General features: G+C 46.2%; 1 protein-coding gene across 1 annotated transcript; it reads right to left on the bottom strand.

Annotated features, from left to right (window-relative positions):
* Positions 1-96: 96 nt before the first annotated feature.
* LOC116221775 (basic proline-rich protein-like) lies at positions 97-16,675 on the bottom strand. Its single transcript, XM_031572946.1, has 6 exons — positions 15,272-16,675; positions 14,169-15,238; positions 7,056-7,230; positions 6,764-7,012; positions 1,859-1,955; positions 97-139 (listed from the first exon to the last, which is right to left on the bottom strand). Exons 1-6 carry the CDS (start codon positions 16,242-16,244, stop codon positions 97-99), a joined length of 2,607 nt encoding a protein of 868 aa, XP_031428806.1. The 5' UTR covers positions 16,245-16,675.
* Between the last annotated feature and the right edge of the window lie 4,663 nt (positions 16,676-21,338).

Genomic DNA, 21,338 nt, shown 5'->3' with positions numbered 1-21,338 from the left:
CCTTATCTTCTGTGTTTTGGATTACCGCTGTTTGAAAATAATAAAGAAAAAAAGTGTGAACAACATCCTGCAATTGCGTCCTAGTAGCTCACTTGGCTAAAACGAATCCAGCGACTCGGGTTCAGTCCCCGACAGGAGCCTGACAGAGAATTATTGCAAAAGAACAGAACACTCTTCGTCTGTCCCTGACCAAGACAGACGGTTCACCTCACCTGGTCCCCGTGCGCTTAAAAAGCTGCCCACTGCTCCTGGAGGTCCTGGAGGAAAGACAGTCCGGGATGGGATAAATGCAGAAGATAAATTCAAAAACGACCTCAGGCCTGCGTGTGTGTGTGTGTGTGTGTGTGTCCTGTGTCACCTCCATGTATTCACCTGTGTTGCAGTGTGCAGTGTGTCGCTTGTGCGATTAAAGTCTGACTTATTATTATTATTATTAGGATTCCTCCGTCAGGAGGAAACCTATTGTTATTGTAGGTATTATTATTATTATGTTTGTACCATGGGAGTCAATGGCAGCCCCTAGAACCGTATGGTAACTTTTTTGGAAATTTGGCACACTCATTAAGGACAGTCCCTTCTTTACTCACACCAAGTTTCATGTCTCCCACTAGACCACACTAGCGCCACCAACGGGTCAAAGTTGGACTTTTGTTAACACACACAACTTTTGAACCGTTTGACCGATTTTCAAAAATGAGGTACCATTGGATTCCTTGGATCAAGACGAATTCGACGTTCAATGGCGCCAATTTTCGGTTGTATAGATTTTCTGTTATTCCCGGTTTTATCAAAAAACCTTTGAAAGCTTACTCCTCCTACAATTTTGGTCAAATCTTCTTCAAAATCACTAGAGATGATCTTCAGACCAAGCCTCACAAAACTTAATCAACAAAATTTTGATCCTCACAACCGTTTGTCCGGTACAGCCACTCAAATTCAAATTCACAGGAAGTGAAGTAATATCTAAGCAAATCTTTGAGATATTAAACTGAGCATCAGTGGTACAGGGGTAGAGAAGTTGTTCAGTAATCAGAAGGTTGTAAGTTCAATTCCCTGTTAAAGCGTCCTTTAGCAAGACACTTCTTTCTTTTCTTCTTTCCCTTCTTCACTCTTCTTTCCTTCTTTTACTCTTCTTTCCAAAATTGTGAAGAATATACATTTTTCCCTGGTTTCGCAATCTTTGGAGGAATCCGCATCGCTGCTTGCAGCTATATTTATTATTATTATTATTATTAATGAAGAAAACCTGAAGATTGCTTAGGCGGTCTGTGTAGTGTTAAAGTACCACGTCTGATTCAGACTTGAGAACAATGGCTAGATATTCAAAGGATGAAAATTCTCCTAAGTCAGTCTCAGCGCAACAAAACTGATTGGAGATAATAGCAGCTATGCCACCTCCTCTTTTGTCCAGTTTTACTGTTTGAACAAACTTGTATTTGGGAGAACAAGCTTCAACAAGAGTTGCAGTGTCATCATCCTTCAGCCAGGTTTCCACTAGAAAACATAAAATGTCATTTTCGGAGGTCCATTGATTTGGTCTGCAGCCCCGAATGCAGGCCAAGCAGTCTGCTGAAAAGATCCGCCCCCACGACTAAGAGTGGGGATAGGAGCTCAGATAAAGATGTCTTTGCCACGGTCTGCTAGCAGATAACAGAGACTGATTTCCCTCCGTGGGATGTAGTTATGATGATGAAGATGGTGGTGGTGGTAAGAATAATGATGATAAGGGCATGGTGGTGCTAGTGGTTAGCATTGCTAGTGGTTAGTGTGGTAATGTTTTTGTTGTCCTTAAAGATGTTCTATGATTATGTTTATCTGTAACTGTTGTTGTTTGTCTGTTGTTGTTCTAGATGGACACCAGAAGAGGCAGAACTCAGATCCACTCTGAAGAGGAAGTTTCAGCATCTGATTGAGGGCGTCCCAAAGCAGGGAGATGCCAGAATCCTCCATAAGATCTACATCACAGAGGGGGGAGAAGGAAAGGTCAATGATGAACATGAGGTCAGACAGATAGAGAGAGCGTCCTGGAGAGAAGCAGCACAAGGCAGACCAATCAAATGCAGTGACCTCTCTAAACAGAAGGTGGAAGGTGACAGCAGGAGGTTGGGTGCCATCTTTAAATGCAACAGAACAGTGCTGACAAAGGGAGTGGCTGGCATTGGAAAAACAGTCTATGTGCAGAAGTTCATTCTGGACTGGTCTGAAGAAAAAGCCAATCAAGATGTCCACTTCATATTGCCTCTCCCCCTCCGAGAGCTGTACTTGATGAAGGAAGAAAAACTCAGTCTGGTGGATCTTATTCAGCATTTTTTCCCTGAAACTAAAGATACAAGGATCTTCACCGGTTCAGAGCACAGAGTCATGTTCATCTTTGATGGTCTGGATGAGTGTCGACTTCCTCTACATTTCCACTCCAACCCAAGGTGTTGTGATGTGACAGAGCCAGCCTCAGTGGACGTGCTGCTGACAAACCTCATCAAGGGGAATCTGTTTCCCTCTGCTCTCCTCTGGATCACCACCCGACCTGCAGCAGCCAATCAGATCCCACCTGAGTGTGTGGACCAGGTGACAGAAATAAGGGGATTCAGCGACCCACAAAAAGAGGAGTACTTCAGGGAGAGAATCAGTGATGAGAATCTGGCCAGCAGAACCATCACCCACCTGAAGTCATCCAGGAGCCTCTACATCATGTGCCAAATTCCAGTCTTCTGCTGGATTTCAGCCACTGTTGTAGAGAGAACTTCAGATGAATCAGGGAACGCAGAAATGCCAAGGACTTTGACTCAAATGTACACACACTTCCTGATCGTTCAGACAAGCACCAAAAAAGAAGAGTACACAGACGGAAAAGAGACGGATGAAGTGATGATTTTCAAACTGGGGAAACTGGCTTTCCAACAGCTGGAGAAGGTCAATCTGATCTTCTATGAGGAAGACCTGAGAGAGTGTGGCATTGATGTCACAGAAGCATCAGTGTACTCAGGAGTGTGTACTCAGATCTTCAGAGAGGAGTCTGGGCTGTACCAGGGGAAGGTGTTCAGCTTTGTGCATCTGAGCATTCAGGAGTTTCTTGCAGCTTTATATGTGTTCATCTGTTTCAGCAACAGAGAGAGAAACATGCCTGACCAACAGCAAACCTCTCACCTCTCTGCTCTGTTCAGAGCTGCAACACTTCATGACCTACACACAACTGCAGTGGATCTGGCCTTACAGAGTAAGAACGGACACCTGGACCTTTTCCTCCGCTTCCTCCTGGGCCTCTCACTGGAGTCCAATCAGAATCTCTTAAGACACCTACTGCCCCAGACAAGAAGCCAATCACAGAGCTCAGAGCAAACAGTCCAGTGTGTCAAACAGAAGATCAGAGACCAAGATTATTCAGACAGAAAGATCAACCTGTTCTATTGTCTGAATGAGCTGAATCACCATGCTGTAGTGGAGGAAATTGACAGGAGCTCAGGAACTCTGTCTGTAGACATGCTCTTACCAGGAGAGTGGAAGACTGGGACATTGAAGTTTAAGATTTCAGAAGAGCAGCTGGATGAGTTTGACCTGCAGAAGTACATAAAGACACCAGAGGAAGATCTGACTGAACTCCTCAGTCCAGATGATGTTCTTCAGAGGCTGCTGCCAGTGACATCAGTCACATCAGCTTCGTAAGTGGACCTGTAATATATGACTGTATGTGTGTGTTTGGGTGAGGGGAGGGGTTTGCTGTGATGCATGAAGTAGAGTATGTGTGTGAGTGAATGTGTGTGTGGCATCCTATGATGTGTGAAATATGAAGTGTGTGTGTTAGGTGAAAATTCACTCAAGTTATCTCAGGACTCCGGAGTTGCATACAAGTATATTTATTAGGCTCACCCACGTCCTGGCAGGTCAGAGAGAAGCACGGGCCCTCTCCCAGCCTGCAGCAGACGAGAGAGAAGCAATAATAAACACATTGCACAAGGTTTATATAGATAGAAGTTTAGCGTTCTCTGGCGCCAAAACTATTTGTCAGCAGGGATAACCACGTGGTGGGTCTCTGACGTCCGAGGCTCCCTGTTTTGCAAGGATGGCAGTTTTGCACAAGGTCGGAAGAAGCACAGTCTGACCCTTCTTATTACCTTTGGTCCAAACATGCTCTTGCACATTTGCAGACTAAGTGGTACCAAATCATTTAAGTTACACACACACAGAAACACAGAAAAGCCATGTTCCTGCTTACTTAAGCACATGATTCATACAAGGTATATATCAATACAAGCCACTTGATTAATATATTCTGAAGTCATTTACAGTGTTTTGAAATTATCTCCATCAGTGTGGGTCTTTTGAACATGATGACAGATGAAATACAAGTTTCTCACTATTTCATGTGTGCTGGAGTAAGGTGTGTGTGTGTGTGTGTGTGTGTGTGTGTGTGTGTGTGTGTGTGTGCGTGTGTGTGTGTGTGTGTGTGCGTGTTGAACATGTTGTGGTATGGAGGTGTAATTATTGTAAACTGGAGAAATGCTCCGTCTCTCACCTTGGGCATTAGCATGTGTTCGCTATTCTATATTATACACCACACTATGCCACACTATGCTGATACATCATATATACCACACTACACTATACTGCACCATATCAATACATCATATTACACTACACTACACTATGCTGATACATCATATTACACTACACTAGGAACGGGCCTTGGCCAAGGCCGTTGCTGGAAAAACAACTCCCCTGAAGATTGCTGCAGTGAGACTCTCTCTCATTCCCTTCCCCCTTTCCACAGACACCTGTGGATTGTTGTCTCTGTCCAGGACCCTTTCAAGGCTGTCTCCATGGCAACGACAATCTTGCGAACTGAGAATCTGTCTGATTGTGGCCTGGGGGAAGGAACAACCCAGGCCTACTCATACATGAACTTTGCATGAACTTTACATACATACATGAACTTTGCATACATATACACGTACATACTACACACAGATATGCATCCACTCCCCCATCCCACGCCTTAGCCTCGTCTGCTTCGTACCCCCCAGTATGACAGGACAGGGTCTGTGACTGGCGCCTTAACGGGCTGCTGGGCCTGCTGGCTGCTTGTCTGTGCTGGCTTACCTTCTTCCCCCCACTGGCTGGGCTTAGATCACCCAGTCTTTGGCTTACCTCCATCCCCCCCCCCCCTCCGCATTGCAAGTCATGTTTAAAATGTATTTGCTTATGTGCTGAGGTGTTTTTTTTTATGCTCCCACACTGTACTCCTCTAGGAGCATAGTCTGGGGGATGTTTTTCTCTCCTCCCTCCCCTCATGTTATGCTGTATTTCGTTGTACTCTGTGCAATGACAATAAATTCATCCATCCATCCACTATGCTGATACATCATATTACACTACACCAAACTATGCTGATACATCATATTACACTACACTATGCTGATACATCATATTACACTACACTATACTGATGCATCATATTACACTACACTACACTATGCTGATACATCATATTACACTACACTACACCAAACTATGCTGATACATCATATAGTCAAGTCAAAGTGTTTATTGTCACATGCACCAAATAGCTTCAGCGCAGTGAATTTCTCTGTGACCTGTCAGGCAACATCTACGCAGTAGACGGCATACAAGATAAAAAAATAACATCTAACAAAAATAACAAGTAACAACAATTTAAATTTCAAAGAAGGGCTAGCATCAGTTAACAGGGTGAGTGAGGAATATCAAATAAAAATATGTGCATATATATGTAGTAAGTGTAGTTGTATGAGTGAGGGAGCAGAATGTACGTGGTGATGACGACTGTTCAGTGGGTTGCTGGTTCAGAGGCCTTACGGTAAAAGCTGTTTGTGAGTCTGGTAGTTCGTGCTGGGATGCTCCGGTAACGTCTACCAGATGGCAGCAGTGTGAGTATTCCATAGCCTGGGTGGCTGTGGTCCTTTATGATGTTCCATGCTTTTCTCAGGCATCTTGTGTTGTAGATGCCTTGCACGGAAGGGAGATGGCCACCGATGATACGCTCCACTGTCTTCACCACCCTCTGCAGGGCCTTGCGATCAGCAGCGGAGCAGCTACCATACCAGGCAGTAATGCAGCCTGAGAGGATGCTCTCAATGGTGCATCTATAAAAGGGTTTTTGCAGACATGCCAAACTTCTTGAGTCTCCTCAGGAAGTATAGGCGCTTTTGGGCAGTTTTCACCGCCGAGTCCGCTTGCATGGACCAGGTAAGGTCATCCTTGATGTACACACCGAGGAATTTGAAGTTGGAGACTCTCTCCACTACAGCTCCGTCGATGTGTATGGGGTCGTGACCCCCCCCCCCTCTGCAGCTTCCTGAAGTCCACGATCATCTCCTTGGTTTTGCAGACGTTGAGAGACAGGTTGTTGTCTTGGCACCATGCTACCAAGCCCCTTACCTCATCTCAAGCGGTCTCATCGTTGTTAGAGATGAGACCCAGGATGGTAGTGTCGTCCGCAAACTTCAGGATGATGTTGGAACTGTGTGTTGCCACACAGTCCTACGTGTACAGGGAGTACAGGAGGGGACTGAGTACGCAGCCCTGGGGGGCCCCAGTACTCGGGGTCAGTGAAGAGGAGGTGTGGTTGCCCATTCTCACCATCTGGGGTCTACTCGTCAGGAAGTCCAGGATCCAGTTGCACAGGGGCGTTTAGGACCCAGGCTTCTGAGCTTAGGGACGAGCTTGGCAGGCAAAATAGTGTTGAATGCTGAGCTGTAATCCACGAACAGCATCCTCACATATGTGTTACCCTTTTCCAGGTGGAAGAGGGTGGTGTGCGTTGTCAGGGCGATGGCATCATCTGTAGATCTGTTAGGGTGGTATGCAAACTGAAAGGGGTGTAGGGTGTTCAGAAGGGTAGAGCAGATGTGGGTTTTGACCAGCCGCTCGAAGCACTTCATGATGGTGGAGGTCAGTGCTACAGGGCGGTAATTTAAACAGGTGATGGATGGTTTCTTCGGTATGGGGATGATGGTGGCCTGCTTGAAGCAGGTGGGGACTTCGGACAGATGTAGGGAGAGGTTGAATATGGAGGTGAATACCTCCGCTAGCCGGTCGGTGCACCCCCTGAGGACGCGGCCTGGAACTCCATCGGGCCAGGATGACTTTCCGAGAGTTCACCCTTTGAAGCTCTCGCATCACGGCTGCCACGGTCAGGGACAGAGTGCAGTCGTCTCGGTCCTCGGCCAGTCTCGCGGAAGGAAGGGTGTTGGTTGCCTCAAACCGTGTGTAAAAGGTGTTGAGGTCATCAGTTAGAAAGGCAGCAGGCTGATCATCACTGCTATTTCTCCCTTTTATAGCCTGTGATGTGTCGCAGGCCTCCCCACATGCGTCAGGTTTTTTTTCGGGTCAGGTTTTTTGGTTTTGGAAAGTCCTAACACTGACCCTAGGGATGGAATCATCGATGCATTTAGAGATGTATGCAGAGACATAGTCTGTGTATTCATTAATGTCCCAATCAGCTGCAACACAGAACATCTGCCAGTCTGTTATTTCAAAGCAGTCCTGGAGAGTGCTAATGGATTCAGCACTCCAGCGTTGAACTGCCCGAAAAAAAACGTTTTTTCCTGTTTTAGGCGTTGTATGTAGGTTAGGGATGGGTATCGTTTGGTTTTTATCCGATACTGGTACATAACCGATACTTTTTAAAACGATACCGGTGCCTAAACGGTGCCGGAACCAATACTTTTATAAAAAAATGACGATTGACGACATTTAAGGAAGGCTTTTTTTATTGCCAAATATATGAACTGTTTAAAGTAGATTATATATATAAATAAATACAAAACACTTTTTAACTTAAAACTTAAATAATATATGAACTGTTAACAAAAGTTTAGACTATACTTAAATAAATACAAAACACACACTCTGTACACACACTACAGCTTCAATACTTCAGCAATTCTTTTGTAGAAATATCAGCATATTTGCCTTCTCCGGCAAAATGTGACACCTTTCCTGACTAATCGCATGACCTGCACAGAAAACCTCTTCGATGGTGTCGATGAGGCCTGTACACACAGATATGTAGGGATGGGTATCGTTTGGGTTTTTTCCGATACCGGTGCTAAACCGATACTTTTAAAACGATATTGGTGCCTGAACCGATACTTTTTTTTTTAAAGCACAAAGCGATGATTAACGACATTAAAGAAAGGCTTTTTTTTTATTGCAAAGACAATTTTTTTTCTTCAAATTGAACAATATATTAACTGTTTAAAGTATATTATAAATATAAATACATACAAAACACTTGGCTTCAAACTACAGCTTCAAACTTTTTAACTTCAAACTATGAACATTATATTAACTGTAAACAACAGTTTATAGTATACTTAAATAAATATAAATAAATACGAGCATATTTGCCTTTGGAGTCAAAAATGTATTATTTGGTTTGCATTTATTTCATGAAATTTCACCATTTTATGATTTGTTTATACCTATCTTTTCTATCTTGTTTATAGTTAATTTTGTTACTTGAACACACTGCGTATGAAAAAATGTGTACTGCCCCTTTAAGAGACTACCGTAGGCTAAGTGTAGCTGTCATCATACTTTTCAGTCTTCGGTTGCTGATCTGCCGTTGAATCTTGCCTTCTCTCCCCTCTTTTCACGCAATTGTTTTGTTGCATTTGCTGCACGTCGCGATGTTTGAATATTTTTGTGCGAAATATAGCCACACTTTGGACCGTTTACCTTTCGGTATTTTCTCTGTTAAAAGGTTGATGGCTAGTTCTGTTTGTGCTTGCTCTGTGAAATGCTGCATGCTCTTCACTGTCATAAGACTGTTGCTATGAAAACACCAATGATACTGTAGGTAGGGATTAGCATAATGGAGGTGTGATCCGACTTCCCAAAAGCAGGGCGAGAGAGGGGTTTGTAGCTGTTCCGTATTTGCGAGTAGCAATGGTCAAAAATCTGGTCACCCTGGGTAGGAAAGTTAATATGTTGTATTTCGGTAGAACTTAGAACATAGTTCCTCTAACATGCAAGTTTTTTCCGCCTGCGGTGGAATGTAGACTGCTGTGATAATAACGGAGCTGAATTTCCGAGAAAGGTAAAAGGGGCGAACATTTATTGATAGCAGCTCAGGTCTGGTGAGCAGTGTGCTGAAAATGCAGCAACATCTGAGCCCCAGCGAGAGTTGACCATCAAGCATACCCCTCCACCCCTGCTTTTACCTGACTCGGAGGTTCTGTCCTGCCGGTAGATGGAAAAACCGGCCGGAGTGATGGCCGAGTCAGGCACCATAGGATCCAGCCAGGTCTCAGTGAACGCTAGCACACAGCAGTTTGCAATGTCCCGCTGAAACTTAGTCTGTGTGTGTAGCTCGTCCATTTTATTGTCCAGGGATTGAACCTTCGCGAGTAGAATGCTTGGCAGCGGGGATTGCAGTATCTCGTCTGAGATCTGTACAGGATACCGGCTCGCTTGCCTTTCTTCTTTCTCCTCCGTCAGCGTATTGGTATACAGATCGGTGGTAGGACAAAGGAGCCACAGCAAGCACTCCGGTAAGTTGTGAAAAAGTCTGTATTAAGCGACGAATGAATTTTCCAAAAGTGCTAGTCGATCATACTGTATAAACGATAAAAACAATAAAAACAGTAATAAACCTAAAACTGCGTAGTGCATGCGGAGCCATTGTCAACCTTTCTCTACGGCGCACCACACTATGCTGATACATCATATTGCACTACACCAGACATCCAAAGTCTCCTGGAAGTTCCGGGAGTCTCCCGCATATTGATAGCGACTCCCTGATGCCCGCAAATTACTTAAAATCTCCCGAAATCTAGAGCGAGCGAGCAAGACCGCGCACACGAGACAGACGTGCTCCAAACCACGTGAGCATCTGTGTAGCGCGCGCACGACAGAGAGGGAGAGGGACCTAGAGACTGTGCGTGTGTGTGGCAGTGTGAGTGTGTGCCTCATGAAGCATCCTGATTGGCCTGTTTCGGTAAGTCAACCAATCAATTTTCAGTGTGGGCAGGCTTTTATCTTCTCCTGAACCGAATGAATCAGTTCAGTGTATCTAGAAACAGGAGCACCATGGCAGAGGGAGAAAATATAAGACACATTTTACAACAGACTATACAAAGGTGTACCCCCTGTCTAATAAAAGTAAATCACAATGACAGTCTTGCACGCTGTACAATCTGTAACAGTGATTTCAGCATTGCCCATGGCGGGTTAAATGACTGTAAAAGACATGTTGAGGTGAGTTCAACAAGTTTCATTTCATGTGCATATTATTCAGGCCGGCTAGTTGCCAGGGCTACATGAAAACAACAAACTCCTTAGACCTGTTTAAAGTTGCAATCAGGGCTGTAGTGGAGGGTAAACGCACATAAACGCGATTTTTGAAGAGACCATCAGTGCTCCCACTCCCACAGGTGCCCACAAAAGGCCTCAAGTACAAAGTAAGACTGAAGAAGATCAATTCACGTTTTTAAACGTTGTTTTGGTTCGGACAACATCGCATTAAGACAGGGACAAACTCTATTAATAATGTGCTTGCAAATATGATGATGCAGGTAACAAGCCAGCCTTCCCGGTGCCATCTAAATAGGCCTAATAAAACATCAATTATTTCAGCATTTGAAGATGCATGAGTAGTTATCCTCACGCATATCGCTGTAGATTAGGCTAATTCATTGAAAATTGTAGACAGATTCTTTGCAAACCAGTTAGACATAGCTAAGTGAATTGCTTGAACATTTTCGCGGTCAAGGTCAAATATAAGTGTAGCAGAAGAAACAGCAGAACAAGCATAAACCCAACCGGTGAGGCAGTGGTACTGTTTGCCTCCCCTCAGTGTTTTTTTTTTTAATGTCAGATCAGCAATACTAAGAAGGTTCTACGCATGCGCTCAACCCAGTTTGTGAGGGATTGCGCAATCTGAGATGAGGCACAGCCTCCCCTGCCGGTACGTCTTAATATAGCAATTGTGTTGTTGTCTTGTGTTGACATTGGTCGTTTCTCCAATGGTTAAAGAACAGGGGAAGTGTTTAATTGCAGCATGGTTTCTTTTTATATTATACTTTTCAGCTGTAACACCCAGGGCCTGTTTCCAGAGGCCTTGAATTTTTTTTAGGTCCTATAGAGGTCCTTTCTTTTGTCTCCCCCTCCACCCCCTTCATTGTTGTGAGGCCTACACATGCTTTTCTTTACTGTTTTCTAGAAATTGAATAAACTACAAACACATTTATTCACTGTCATTGATTTAATATGACTTTAACTGATAACATAATGGAATTTAGCCAGTTCAGCCTTACAGAGTCGCGACGCATTGCTTCGCGTCGGGGTCTGTCTAATCACAAAATTCATAGTTTACCCACCTCTAATTTTACCACTTCAGCCCTGGTTGCAATGGAATAAAAATAAAAGCAATTAACATAAATAGTATAAGCAGCATATAAATAGTAAAAGTAATCTATTTAAACATAATTAACAATGAATTGCATAGGGCTATAGCCTATAGAATGATATTACAAAGGCCTTGAATGGTCTTGCGTAAGATTCAGCAGTGACAATTGCAATGTCATGATAGGTAAGAACAACTCTGTCTTGTCAAGAGTGAAAGCACAGGCACCAGTGTTGGCTGTCCGAGTCACTTGGTTAACATATGTGCCAAAACTGCTGCTAAAGAGCTCTCATTGTCACCCGAGTAATTGCTAATTGACATTTACTACTACTTTGAGAAAAGTTCAAAAAGAAGAGAAGACCTTAAGCAGTTTCAGGACTTTTGCAATGTAGCCCAGCAGAGAGTGCAAAAGCACTGTCCAACACGTTGGCTTTCTTTGGGAAAAGGTTTGGACCATCTGCTCAACCAGTGGCCGGCCTTTAGTTCTTATTTTGAATCACATAGTGAGAATCAGAAGTCCTATGACATTCAGAAGAGGTTGACAGACCCCACTATGAAACTTTACACTTGTTTTCTCTACAATGTTACACAGTGCTTTGAAACATTTAATTCGATTTTTCAAAACAAGGCACCAGTTCTTTTCAAGTTAAATGACAGTGTGGAAGAACTCCTGCATGACATAGCAAGCAGATTTATTGTGCCAAAGGTATTGAGAGAAATGAAACTGCAGCAGATAGATGTGAGCAACCCTGAAATTCACTGTCCTTTTGTTGGTTTCTTGACGAGGAGGCATTTGTTAAGTGAAACAAAAAACGAAGCAATTCTTCAAAGAGGCCAGAGCATTCTATGTCAGAAGCTTTTCAAAAAGTAAAGGAAAAGTTCCCAATGAGAGACCAAATCTTGACAAATCTGTCAGTGGTCAATCCAGAGAACCAAGATGATGTGAAATCAGAGCAAATTTTGACTTTGGCAGAGAGATTTCCAAATGTGATGAAGGCAGATGCCAGAGAACAACTCCATTTAGAAATCCTGGATTATGTCTCAACTAACCTGGAAGCACTGGTGCCAAATTACAAGGATTTATCAGTCGATGAGTTCTGGGGGAAGCTGTCCAAAGTAAGATCTGTGAGCTCAGGGAAGTTGAGATTCAGGGAGATCTGTCAGCTGATTAAGGTGCTATTGGTGCTGCCAAATTCTAACTGTGATTTGGAAAGGGCATTCAGCATTGTGCGTGCGTCACATCAAGACAGAATTTAGGAGTCCGATGTCTCACCAAACACTTGTGAATTTGATGTCTTGCAAGATAAACAAATTCATGCGGCACGGTGGCTCAGTTGCTTGCACTGCTGCCTCACAGCAAGAAGGTCATGGGTTCGATTCCCGCATGGGGCACTGTTGGCTCTGGGGGGCAGGTCCTCCCCAGAGTGCACAGTGATCAGGTGGGCTATCTCCCAGGCCTTTCTGTGTGGAGTTTGCATGTTCTCCCCGTGTTCACAAGGGGTTTCCTCCACTAAGGACCCCAACAGAAAAAACATGCAAAATAACAGAACACATCCCTGACCAAAGATGGACAGTTCACTTCACTTGGTCCCCGGGTGCTACAAGCTGCCCACTGCTCCTGGGGGGTCCTTGAGGAAGGACGGTCCAGGATGGGGAAAAAGCAGAAAATAAATTCACGCGACCTCAGGCCTAACTTTGTGTGCGTGTGCGTGTGTGTGTGTGTGTGTCCTGTGTCGCCTCCATATATGCACGTGTGTGTTCCAGTGTGTCATGTGTGCCATTAAAAACCTGACAAAGTTCTTAATTATTATTATTATTCATCGACACAGATGAGGTTGAGGTTTCTGGAAAGTTGCTCAAATCTGCGAAGTACAATGAAAGCTTGCAACAAAAGTAAAAGGCATAGGATGTAGGAAATAGGCCTACATGAAGGCTACAAGTAGGCGTGTATGTAAATAGTTATTTAATGTATTCTTTGTTCTGTTATATGTATATACTGTTATATTGTATTTCGATATATATACAAGTAAAGTCATGTTCTGTGGTCAAATGAAATTGGGGGGGTTCGTGATACATCCCTGAAATTACTTTTTGCAGGTTGGTGTCAGGCTTTTCTCGGGGATTGAACCCGAGATGCTGGATGTGGGGAACCAGCGCTTAGCCCAGTGTGCTAATGAGAGGACCCAGTTGCAGGATGTTGAAAAGGATGGTTTATTGCAAGACAGTGGTAATCCAAAACACAGGAAAGCAGTGGAAAATCCAAAAACACAGAAGATACAAAACGAGGGCAAAAGGCCATAAACTAAAGCAGCTACCAAAAGTGTAGCTATGAGCGGAACTACGCCCTAGCACCGAGAGGCGATGCTTGAGAGCAACGCAACAAAAAGCAGTACGAGAACTGCACAGTACACCAAACTTGAACTCGTGCTAGGCATAGCGAGGAAACACTAACGACCCGATAAGGGCCACAGAGATTAGCCAGGTACTTATACCCTGGCTAATAGAGGGAAGTGACAATCACAAAAACGCAAGACAGGTGAGAGCACACAATGGGGAACAGGTGAGAACACAAATCACAATGGGGAACAGGTGAGGGCACACACAGACAACAAAGGCACATGTGGACACAAATTAGTTCATGATGTCCTTTGGCCACCAGAGGCCGCCAATGTGCCAAATGGTTGCCCCGAAGTCGTGACAGAACCCCCCCTCTAAGGGTCGGCTTCCAGACGGCCCAAAGAAAACTCCAAAAGTCCATAAAGGGTGGGTGGAGGGGGTTAAGGACAAGGCCGGAGGGCAGGAACCAAGGGTCAGGTGGCCAGCCGGGTGGACGGCCGAACCAGGACCGAGTGTCTGGTGGACGGCCGTGCGGGCGGCCAAGCAGGGGCAGAGTGTCTGGTGGGCGGCCGGGCGGGCGGCCAAGCAGGGGCAGAGTCTTTGGCGGCTGGTCGGGTGGACGACCAGCATGAGGCGAATGGTCTGGCAGGCGACCGGAAGCCTTGTTGGAACCAAGGAGACCAAGAAGCACCCCCCTGGCCAGGCTCGCAAAGACGCAGTCAGAGGATGAGGTTGGGGTTGCAGCACCAGCTGTGGCTGGGGTTGCCGGGTCAGCGACGGCTGGAGTTGCAAGACCAGTGGCTGGGGCAGTCACAGCACCTGGACTGCCTGGTTCACTGGGGCTGGCAGCACCAGGAACCGGGGCTGTGGCACCTAGGACACTGGAGACAGGGGCACCTGAGACAGGACCAGGAGCGCATGGGGCAGGAACGCCTGGAACAGGGGCAGGGACACAGGCGCCTGGGACGAGGACAGGGGCACCTGGGACAGAAGCGCTCTGGACAGGGGCGCCAGGGGTGCTCAGGACAGGGGCGCTCTGGACAGGGGCACCTGGAGCGGAGGCTGCGAGGTCCGGGTCGGCAGCAGAGGCTGCAGGGTCCGGGTCGGCAGTAGAGACTGCCGGGGCCGGGTCAGCAGCGGAGGCTGCAGGGTCCGGGTCGGCAGTAGAGACTGCCGGGTACGGGTCAGCAGCGGAGACTGCGGGGTCCGGGTCGACAGCGTAGACTGTGGGGTCCGGGTCGACAGCAGCATCGGGGCTGCCTGGTTCACCGGGGCTGGAGGCATCGGGGCTGCCTGGTTCACCGGGGCTGGAGGCATCGGGGCTGCCTGGTTCACCGGGACTGGCGGCATCGGGGCTGCCTGGTTCACCGGGGCTGGAGGTATCTGGGGCTTCGTCATCCGGGCTGTGGGCCTCCAGACTACCTGGCTCACTCGGGCTGGCGGCATCTGGGGCGTCGGCATCCGGGCTGCCTGGTTCACTTGGGCTGGCAGCATTCGGGCTGTCGGCCTCAAGGCTGCCTGGCTCATCCGAGCTGTCGGCCTCCAGACTACCTGGCTCACTCGGGCTGGCGGTATCTGGGGCTTCGGCATCTGGCTCATCCGGACTGTCGACCTCCAGACTGCTTGGCTCACTCGGGCTGGCGGTATCTGGGGCGTCGGCATCCGGGCTGCCTGGTTCACTTGGGCTGGCAGCATTCGGGCTGTCGGCCTCAAGGCTGCCTGGCTCATCCGGGCTGTGGGCCTCCAGACTACCTGGCTCACTCGGGCTGGCGGTATCTGGGGCGTCGGCATCCGGGCTGCCTGGTTCACTTGGGCTGGCAGCATTCGGGCTGTCGGCCTCCGGGCTGGCAGCATCTAAGACTGCGGCATCCGGACTGGCGGCCTCCGGGCTGCCTGGTGCACTGAGACTGGGGGCATCCGAGCTGGCAGCCTCTGGGCTGCCAGGTTCACTCGGACTGGGAGCGTCCAGGACTGCTGCATCCAGGCTGGGTGCCTCTGGAAGCGCGGCTTCAGGAACGGCAGCTGCCGTCACTGGGAGAGCAGGGTTACGGGCCGCATCTCTCTTCAGAGCAGAGGCAATGGCGGCCTCGAAGCTGTCCATGCTAACCCGGTCGTAGACCCACAACAGCACCGCCTGAAAAGCCCTGAGGCTGGAGCACTCGGGGCCTTGCTTCTCCCACAAAGCGGTTGCCAATGTCAAGGCCTTGCCTGAGAGCAAGATTATCATGTAGGCAATCCTCGACCGGTCGGAGGAGAGGGTGATGGGCCGACGGCTGCACTCCAGATCAAATTTGAGGAGAAAACCTCTGCAGCCACCCGGATTGCCATCGTAGAGTGGGAACCACGGGGGAGGTTGGTCCAGTTGTTGCCGACGGTTCAGTTGTTGCTGGCGACGAGCTAGATCCTCCTGCTGGCGGTCGAGATCCTTCTGCAGCTGCAGCAAGACCTGCTCGCGCTGAAGCAGCTTCTTCAACGTCTGTGCCAACTTCTTGCATCCCTGTTGGGCACTACCTGCTGGGTCCATGTTGCTCGGGTCGTTCTGTCAGGCTTTTCTCGGGGATTGAACCCGAGATGCTGGATGTGGGGAACCAGCGCTTAGCCCAGTGTGCTAATGAGAGGACCCAGTTGCAGGATGTTGAAAAGGATGGTTTATTGCAAGACAGTGGTAATCCAAAACACAGGAAAGCAGTGGAAAATCCAAAAACACAGAAGATACAAAACGAGGGCAAAAGGCCATAAACTAAAGCAGCTACCAAAAGTGTAGCTATGAGCGGAACTACGCCCTAGCACCGAGAGGCGATGCTTGAGAGCAACGCAACAAAAAGCAGTACGAGAACTGCACAGTACACCAAACTTGAACTCGTGCTAGGCATAGCGAGGAAACACTAACGACCCGATAAGGGCCACAGAGATTAGCCAGGTACTTATACCCTGGCTAATAGAGGGAAGTGACAATCACAAAAACGCAAGACAGGTGAGAGCACACAATGGGGAACAGGTGAGAACACAAATCACAATGGGGAACAGGTGAGGGCACACACAGACAACAAAGGCACATGTGGACACAAATTAGTTCATGATGTCCTTTGGCCACCAGAGGCCGCCAATGTGCCAAATGGTTGCCCCGAAGTCGTGACAGTTGGGATGTCTGCTACACTACACTACACTATGCTGATACAATGTATTGCACTACACTACACTACTCTATGCTGATACATCATATTACACTACACTACACTACACTAAGCTGATACATCATATTACACTATGCTGATACACCATCATAATCCTTTATTTACTCTCGTAACTTTATATCCAGCCTTTGTTGGAGCACATGCAAGTTGTTAAGTAGCCATATGTTGAGAACATTCATTTTAGTTATCTTTTCCTTTGCTATCTTCCACCTCCTGTTACACTGTGCTATACAAACTGCACTCAAAATATTAAAGTTAATCTGGCTTTAGTTACTTATCTGACAGTGAAGACCATTGCATGTGGGAGCTTTGCATTTCTCACTGTTTGTGGCAGCTGTGACTTTGTAGTGCCTGTCTACCCCACAGCAATGGTTCTGCATCATGATCTCTATGATGTTCTTCTCTTAGTACAGCATAGAAGTTACATTTCAGTTTTAGGAAGGTCGAATACACAACTTAACATAATGGGTGTGTTTGGGGGTCTAGTTCTAGGTGTAAGGTAGGGCGTGTTAGGAAGGGAAGGAATTCACATGATTTGCAACTACTGAGAAAGTATATGAGAAACACCAATATTCTTCAGGTAGGAGCAGCTAGGAGCAAGACCTAGGGTCGCTAGGTTACCAGACATCCCATCTTCCATGGCCTCGCCTGCAGACAAATCATTGTTAATGTTTTGCACAGATGATGAGATTTGCAAAGCCTTTGCAATTTGACGTTGACGAACATTGTTTTTAAAGTATTCCACAATCTTTTTACGCACTCTTTCACAGCTTGGAGAGCCTCTGCCCATCTTTACTTCTGAGAGACTCTGCCTCTCTAAGACATCCCTTTTATAGCTAATCATGTTACAGACCTGATATCAATTAACTTAATGAGTTGCTAGATGTTCTCCCAGCTGAATCTTTTCCAGATTTCTTGCTTTTTCAGCCATTTGTTGCCCCCGTGCCAACTTTTTTGAGACCTGTAGCAGGAATCAAATTTGAAATGAGCTAATTTTTCTGTCTAAACATTTGTTATGTTATCTATGTTCTATTGTGAATAAAATATTGGCTCATGTGATTTGAAAGTAATTTAGTTTTCATTTTATTTAAATAAAAAAAACGTCCCAACTTTTCCGGAATTCGGGTTGTATATACTTATTCTGAAAGAGTTATTTTCGCTAGCAAGATCTCATTCGATGATTCATTCCATTCAGCCTACTGCCAGCAGGCACATTAAAATAAATATGATCTGATTGATTGGGGTAATGAGGCACTTAAAATTAGCCTATACATTTTCCCAACACTTATGCATTTAACTTGTCGGCGATATTTTGCCACGTTCTTGTCTTGCTCTCTCAGCGGTGGCGGTGTTGGATTTTGCCATGATTATGGTCTTGTATTCTTCATAATGGTTCATGATCATCTCCTGCTCGCCAGCGGAGAAAAAGGAAGCTCTTTCTTTAAGTTTTGTAGCCATTGTACCATTAGAAAATCATGATTTTGGTGATCGACGCTTCCCCCTTTTGAAGTAGCTCAATTACCCTGATAAGTGAAGTCTGGTTCGAATTAACGACATTGGGCCTCATTCTCGAACGCAGTTAAGAAGAATTTAAGAAGGAATTTCTTCTGACCTCCACTTCCGGTGGATTTAGGAACAAATTTGGCATTCATGAAAGTTTTCTCATCTGGGATTTTTTCTGAACTTCAGAAGAATTTCAGAACGCGAAATAGCAGTCGTAAATCGGCCAGAGTTTTCTTAAATGTGATTCCTCAAAAAACCACAAGATGCCCCAGGGGGGCCGCTCCGTGTTAGAAGTGTTAAGGGCTGAATTTGTGAGAAATCGTTGGTGATTGCGTTCACATCAACTCTACAGACATCCTCAGATTTAAATAATTATAATAATAATAATAAATATGAGAATATTTGTATCATTAACAATTACGTTTCACATTCATAGTCATGATTCTACGAGGCATTGTGATGTCCTAAAATAAATAAAAGGACTACACAGACACTGCAAATGTAAGTGAATAAATAAATTGCGTTGATATAGCCATTGTGGAATAGAATGGACACATCTACATCCTGCAACAGTACCTCTACCTCTGCACCGGTGAAGTTAGATCTGCGTTTACTCGACCGGTGCTCGCTTTCCGCTTTGACATGACTCGCTTACGAGTTGCTTTCGCGTGGATTCGGTCGATTCTGACTGCACACGTCACTATGGTTGCGTGCCCTTATAAGGAGCTGTCGGGGCGTGTATGTATGCAAATTCAGGTGCACGAGAACGCACGTTCAATGTAAGAAACCTCATTAGGGGGAGCACAGCTGAGAACACATCGGCTGCGTAAGAACACATTTTCAGGCGTTCATGAATTTGGCGGAGATCTTTTTCTTACATTGGTTTTCCGAAGTCCGTAAGAAACATTTCAGAAGAAACTTCAGAAAATGTTCGAGAATGAGGCCCATTGTTTGAGCGCGGATCAGCCTTGGAGGAACCAAGATAGCCTCTCCTCAATCATCGCGTTAATTTAAACTGGCTAATAGGACATTTGATCGACTTATTTGAACCATGTACGAGGAACACCCCCTGGTCTGTGTGTGTGTCTTTGTGGAGTGAAGTCTGAAATGTGTGTAGAACCCTGTGGTTGGTCAAGTGTGTGTGTGTGTGTGTGTGTGTGTGTGTGTGTGTGTGTGTGTGTGTGTGTTAAGTCCCACTGCAATGAGTGTCTGTGTGTGATACAGTGTACTGAGTCTGGTAGAGTGTGTGTGTGTGTGTGTGTGTGTGTTCTGGTCACCCTGCAGTAAATGTGTGTTGGTGTGTTTGATGCAGTGTAATTTCTGAGGAACAGTGTGTGCATGTTGTGGCTTTACGTGGGTAAACAGTGGATACACAAAACAGAGCAGACAGAAACGGGAGTTGCGGTGAAAACAACTTATAGTAAGTGGGGAAGAAGGGAGGGGGCGCAAAAATGAAATTCAAATCTTCACCGGGTTGGCAGTTGGCGTCAGAGGGCTCCATCTGGCTCCATCTGGCTCTTCCTGAGTCGAGAAGGGGAGAGAGACAGACCAAAAGTTAGTGAGGGGTTTGATCACTGCCACTAACCTCTTTGCCCCGTAAGGGCTTTGACTCCTGGCTGTGCACGGGCTCTCGCCTTCCGTCTTCAGGCCTCCTCTCCTGTTCCAGCCGCAGCAGTCCGCAGAAACACAATTCAACAAAGGACGTCCTCCCCTTCAATTTATCTCCACTTCAACAGTAGACTTTGGTTGCATCGCTTTCTAACAGAAAATATTCCCCTCACAAAAATAGGCCGCGGGCTTACCCTGAAACTAGCCTGACAGGCGTCTGGTTCCCACTCCTCGGTAGCTCAAGCCAGCCTGTCTTCAGTTCCTTCTGGTGAGTTTAAACTTGTCTGATTAACTCAGCACACCTGTGAGGGGTAACCAGAGACACCTGGGTGGGGAAGAGTTCCCTATGACACTCTTCTGGGGTAGTACCACCCATCCAACCCTGTGATGGGTCCTGTGTGTGTGTCAGTTTTGGTCCAACTATAATGAGTGTGTGTTTGTGTGTGTGTGTGCATTTGTGTATGCAGTGTCCTCTCTGGAGTGAAGTGTGTTATGTGTGGAGAACCCTGTGACGGGTCGTGTGTGTGTTTGGATGACCCTGCAATGAGTGTGTGTATTTGTTGGTGGGTGTGTGTGAGATACGGTGAAATGACTGAGGTATGGTGTGTGTGTGTGTGTGTGTGTGTGTGTGTTTGGATCACCCTGAAGTGAGTGTGTGTGTCTTTTGGTGTGATTCACTATGATGAGGAAGTATGGTGTGTGTGTGTGTGGTGAAGGTCGAGTTGTGTGAGTGTAATAATCAGATGTGTAATTATGTTTCTTCCAGGCTGTGGCAGTGTTCCCTCACAGAGAAGAGCTGTGCTGCTTTAGCATCAGCTGCCAGATCAACCTCCTGCAGTTTGAAGCAGCTGGACCTGAGTTACAATTATCTTCATGATGCAGGAGTTCAACATCTCTCAGACCTCTTCAAGAGTCCCCACTGCAAACTGGAGACACTAGTGTGAGTGTTAACACACTACAACAGAATTCCAGGGGATGTTTAGTGCCTTGGACATTTGTTTGTATCCTTCCCCTGACTTATACTTTTCAATAACCTCTTCTCTGAGTTGCTTGGAGTGATCTTTGGTCTTCATGGTGTAACGGTAGCCAGGAATACTGATTACTGAATACTGACCAGTGAATGGACCTTCCAGACACAGGTGTTGTTATACTACGATCACTTGAGACACATTCACTGCACACTGATCCCCATTTCACTAATTGTGAGACTTCTAACACCAATTGGCTGGACCTCTTTTGAATTAGGTCAGTCACTTTAAAGGGGGTGAATACTTATGGAATTACTTATTTTTCATTACATATTTTTATTTAAT

This window comes from Clupea harengus, chromosome 9, assembly GCF_900700415.2.
Source record: "Clupea harengus chromosome 9, Ch_v2.0.2, whole genome shotgun sequence".
Classification (NCBI taxonomy): Eukaryota; Metazoa; Chordata; class Actinopteri; order Clupeiformes; family Clupeidae; genus Clupea; species Clupea harengus.
The sequence above is the reverse complement of the archived record's forward strand: the minus strand, read 5'-3'. Positions and strand labels throughout refer to the sequence as shown.

Bases quoted from the DNA above. Each gene is read 5' to 3' on its own strand.
- LOC116221775 (XM_031572946.1), bottom strand. From the start codon at position 16,244: ATGGACCCAGCAGGTAGTGCCCAACAGGGATGCAAGAAGTTGGCACAG. The intron at 7,013-7,055 runs GTATTCACCTCC...ATCTGTCCGAAG, and splicing joins GCACCGACCGGCTAGCGGAG to TCCCCACCTGCTTCAAGCAG. The intron at 140-1,858 runs GTGTCCATCTAG...ATTCTCTGTCAG, and splicing joins TCTGAGTTCTGCCTCTTCTG to GCTCCTGTCGGGGACTGAAC.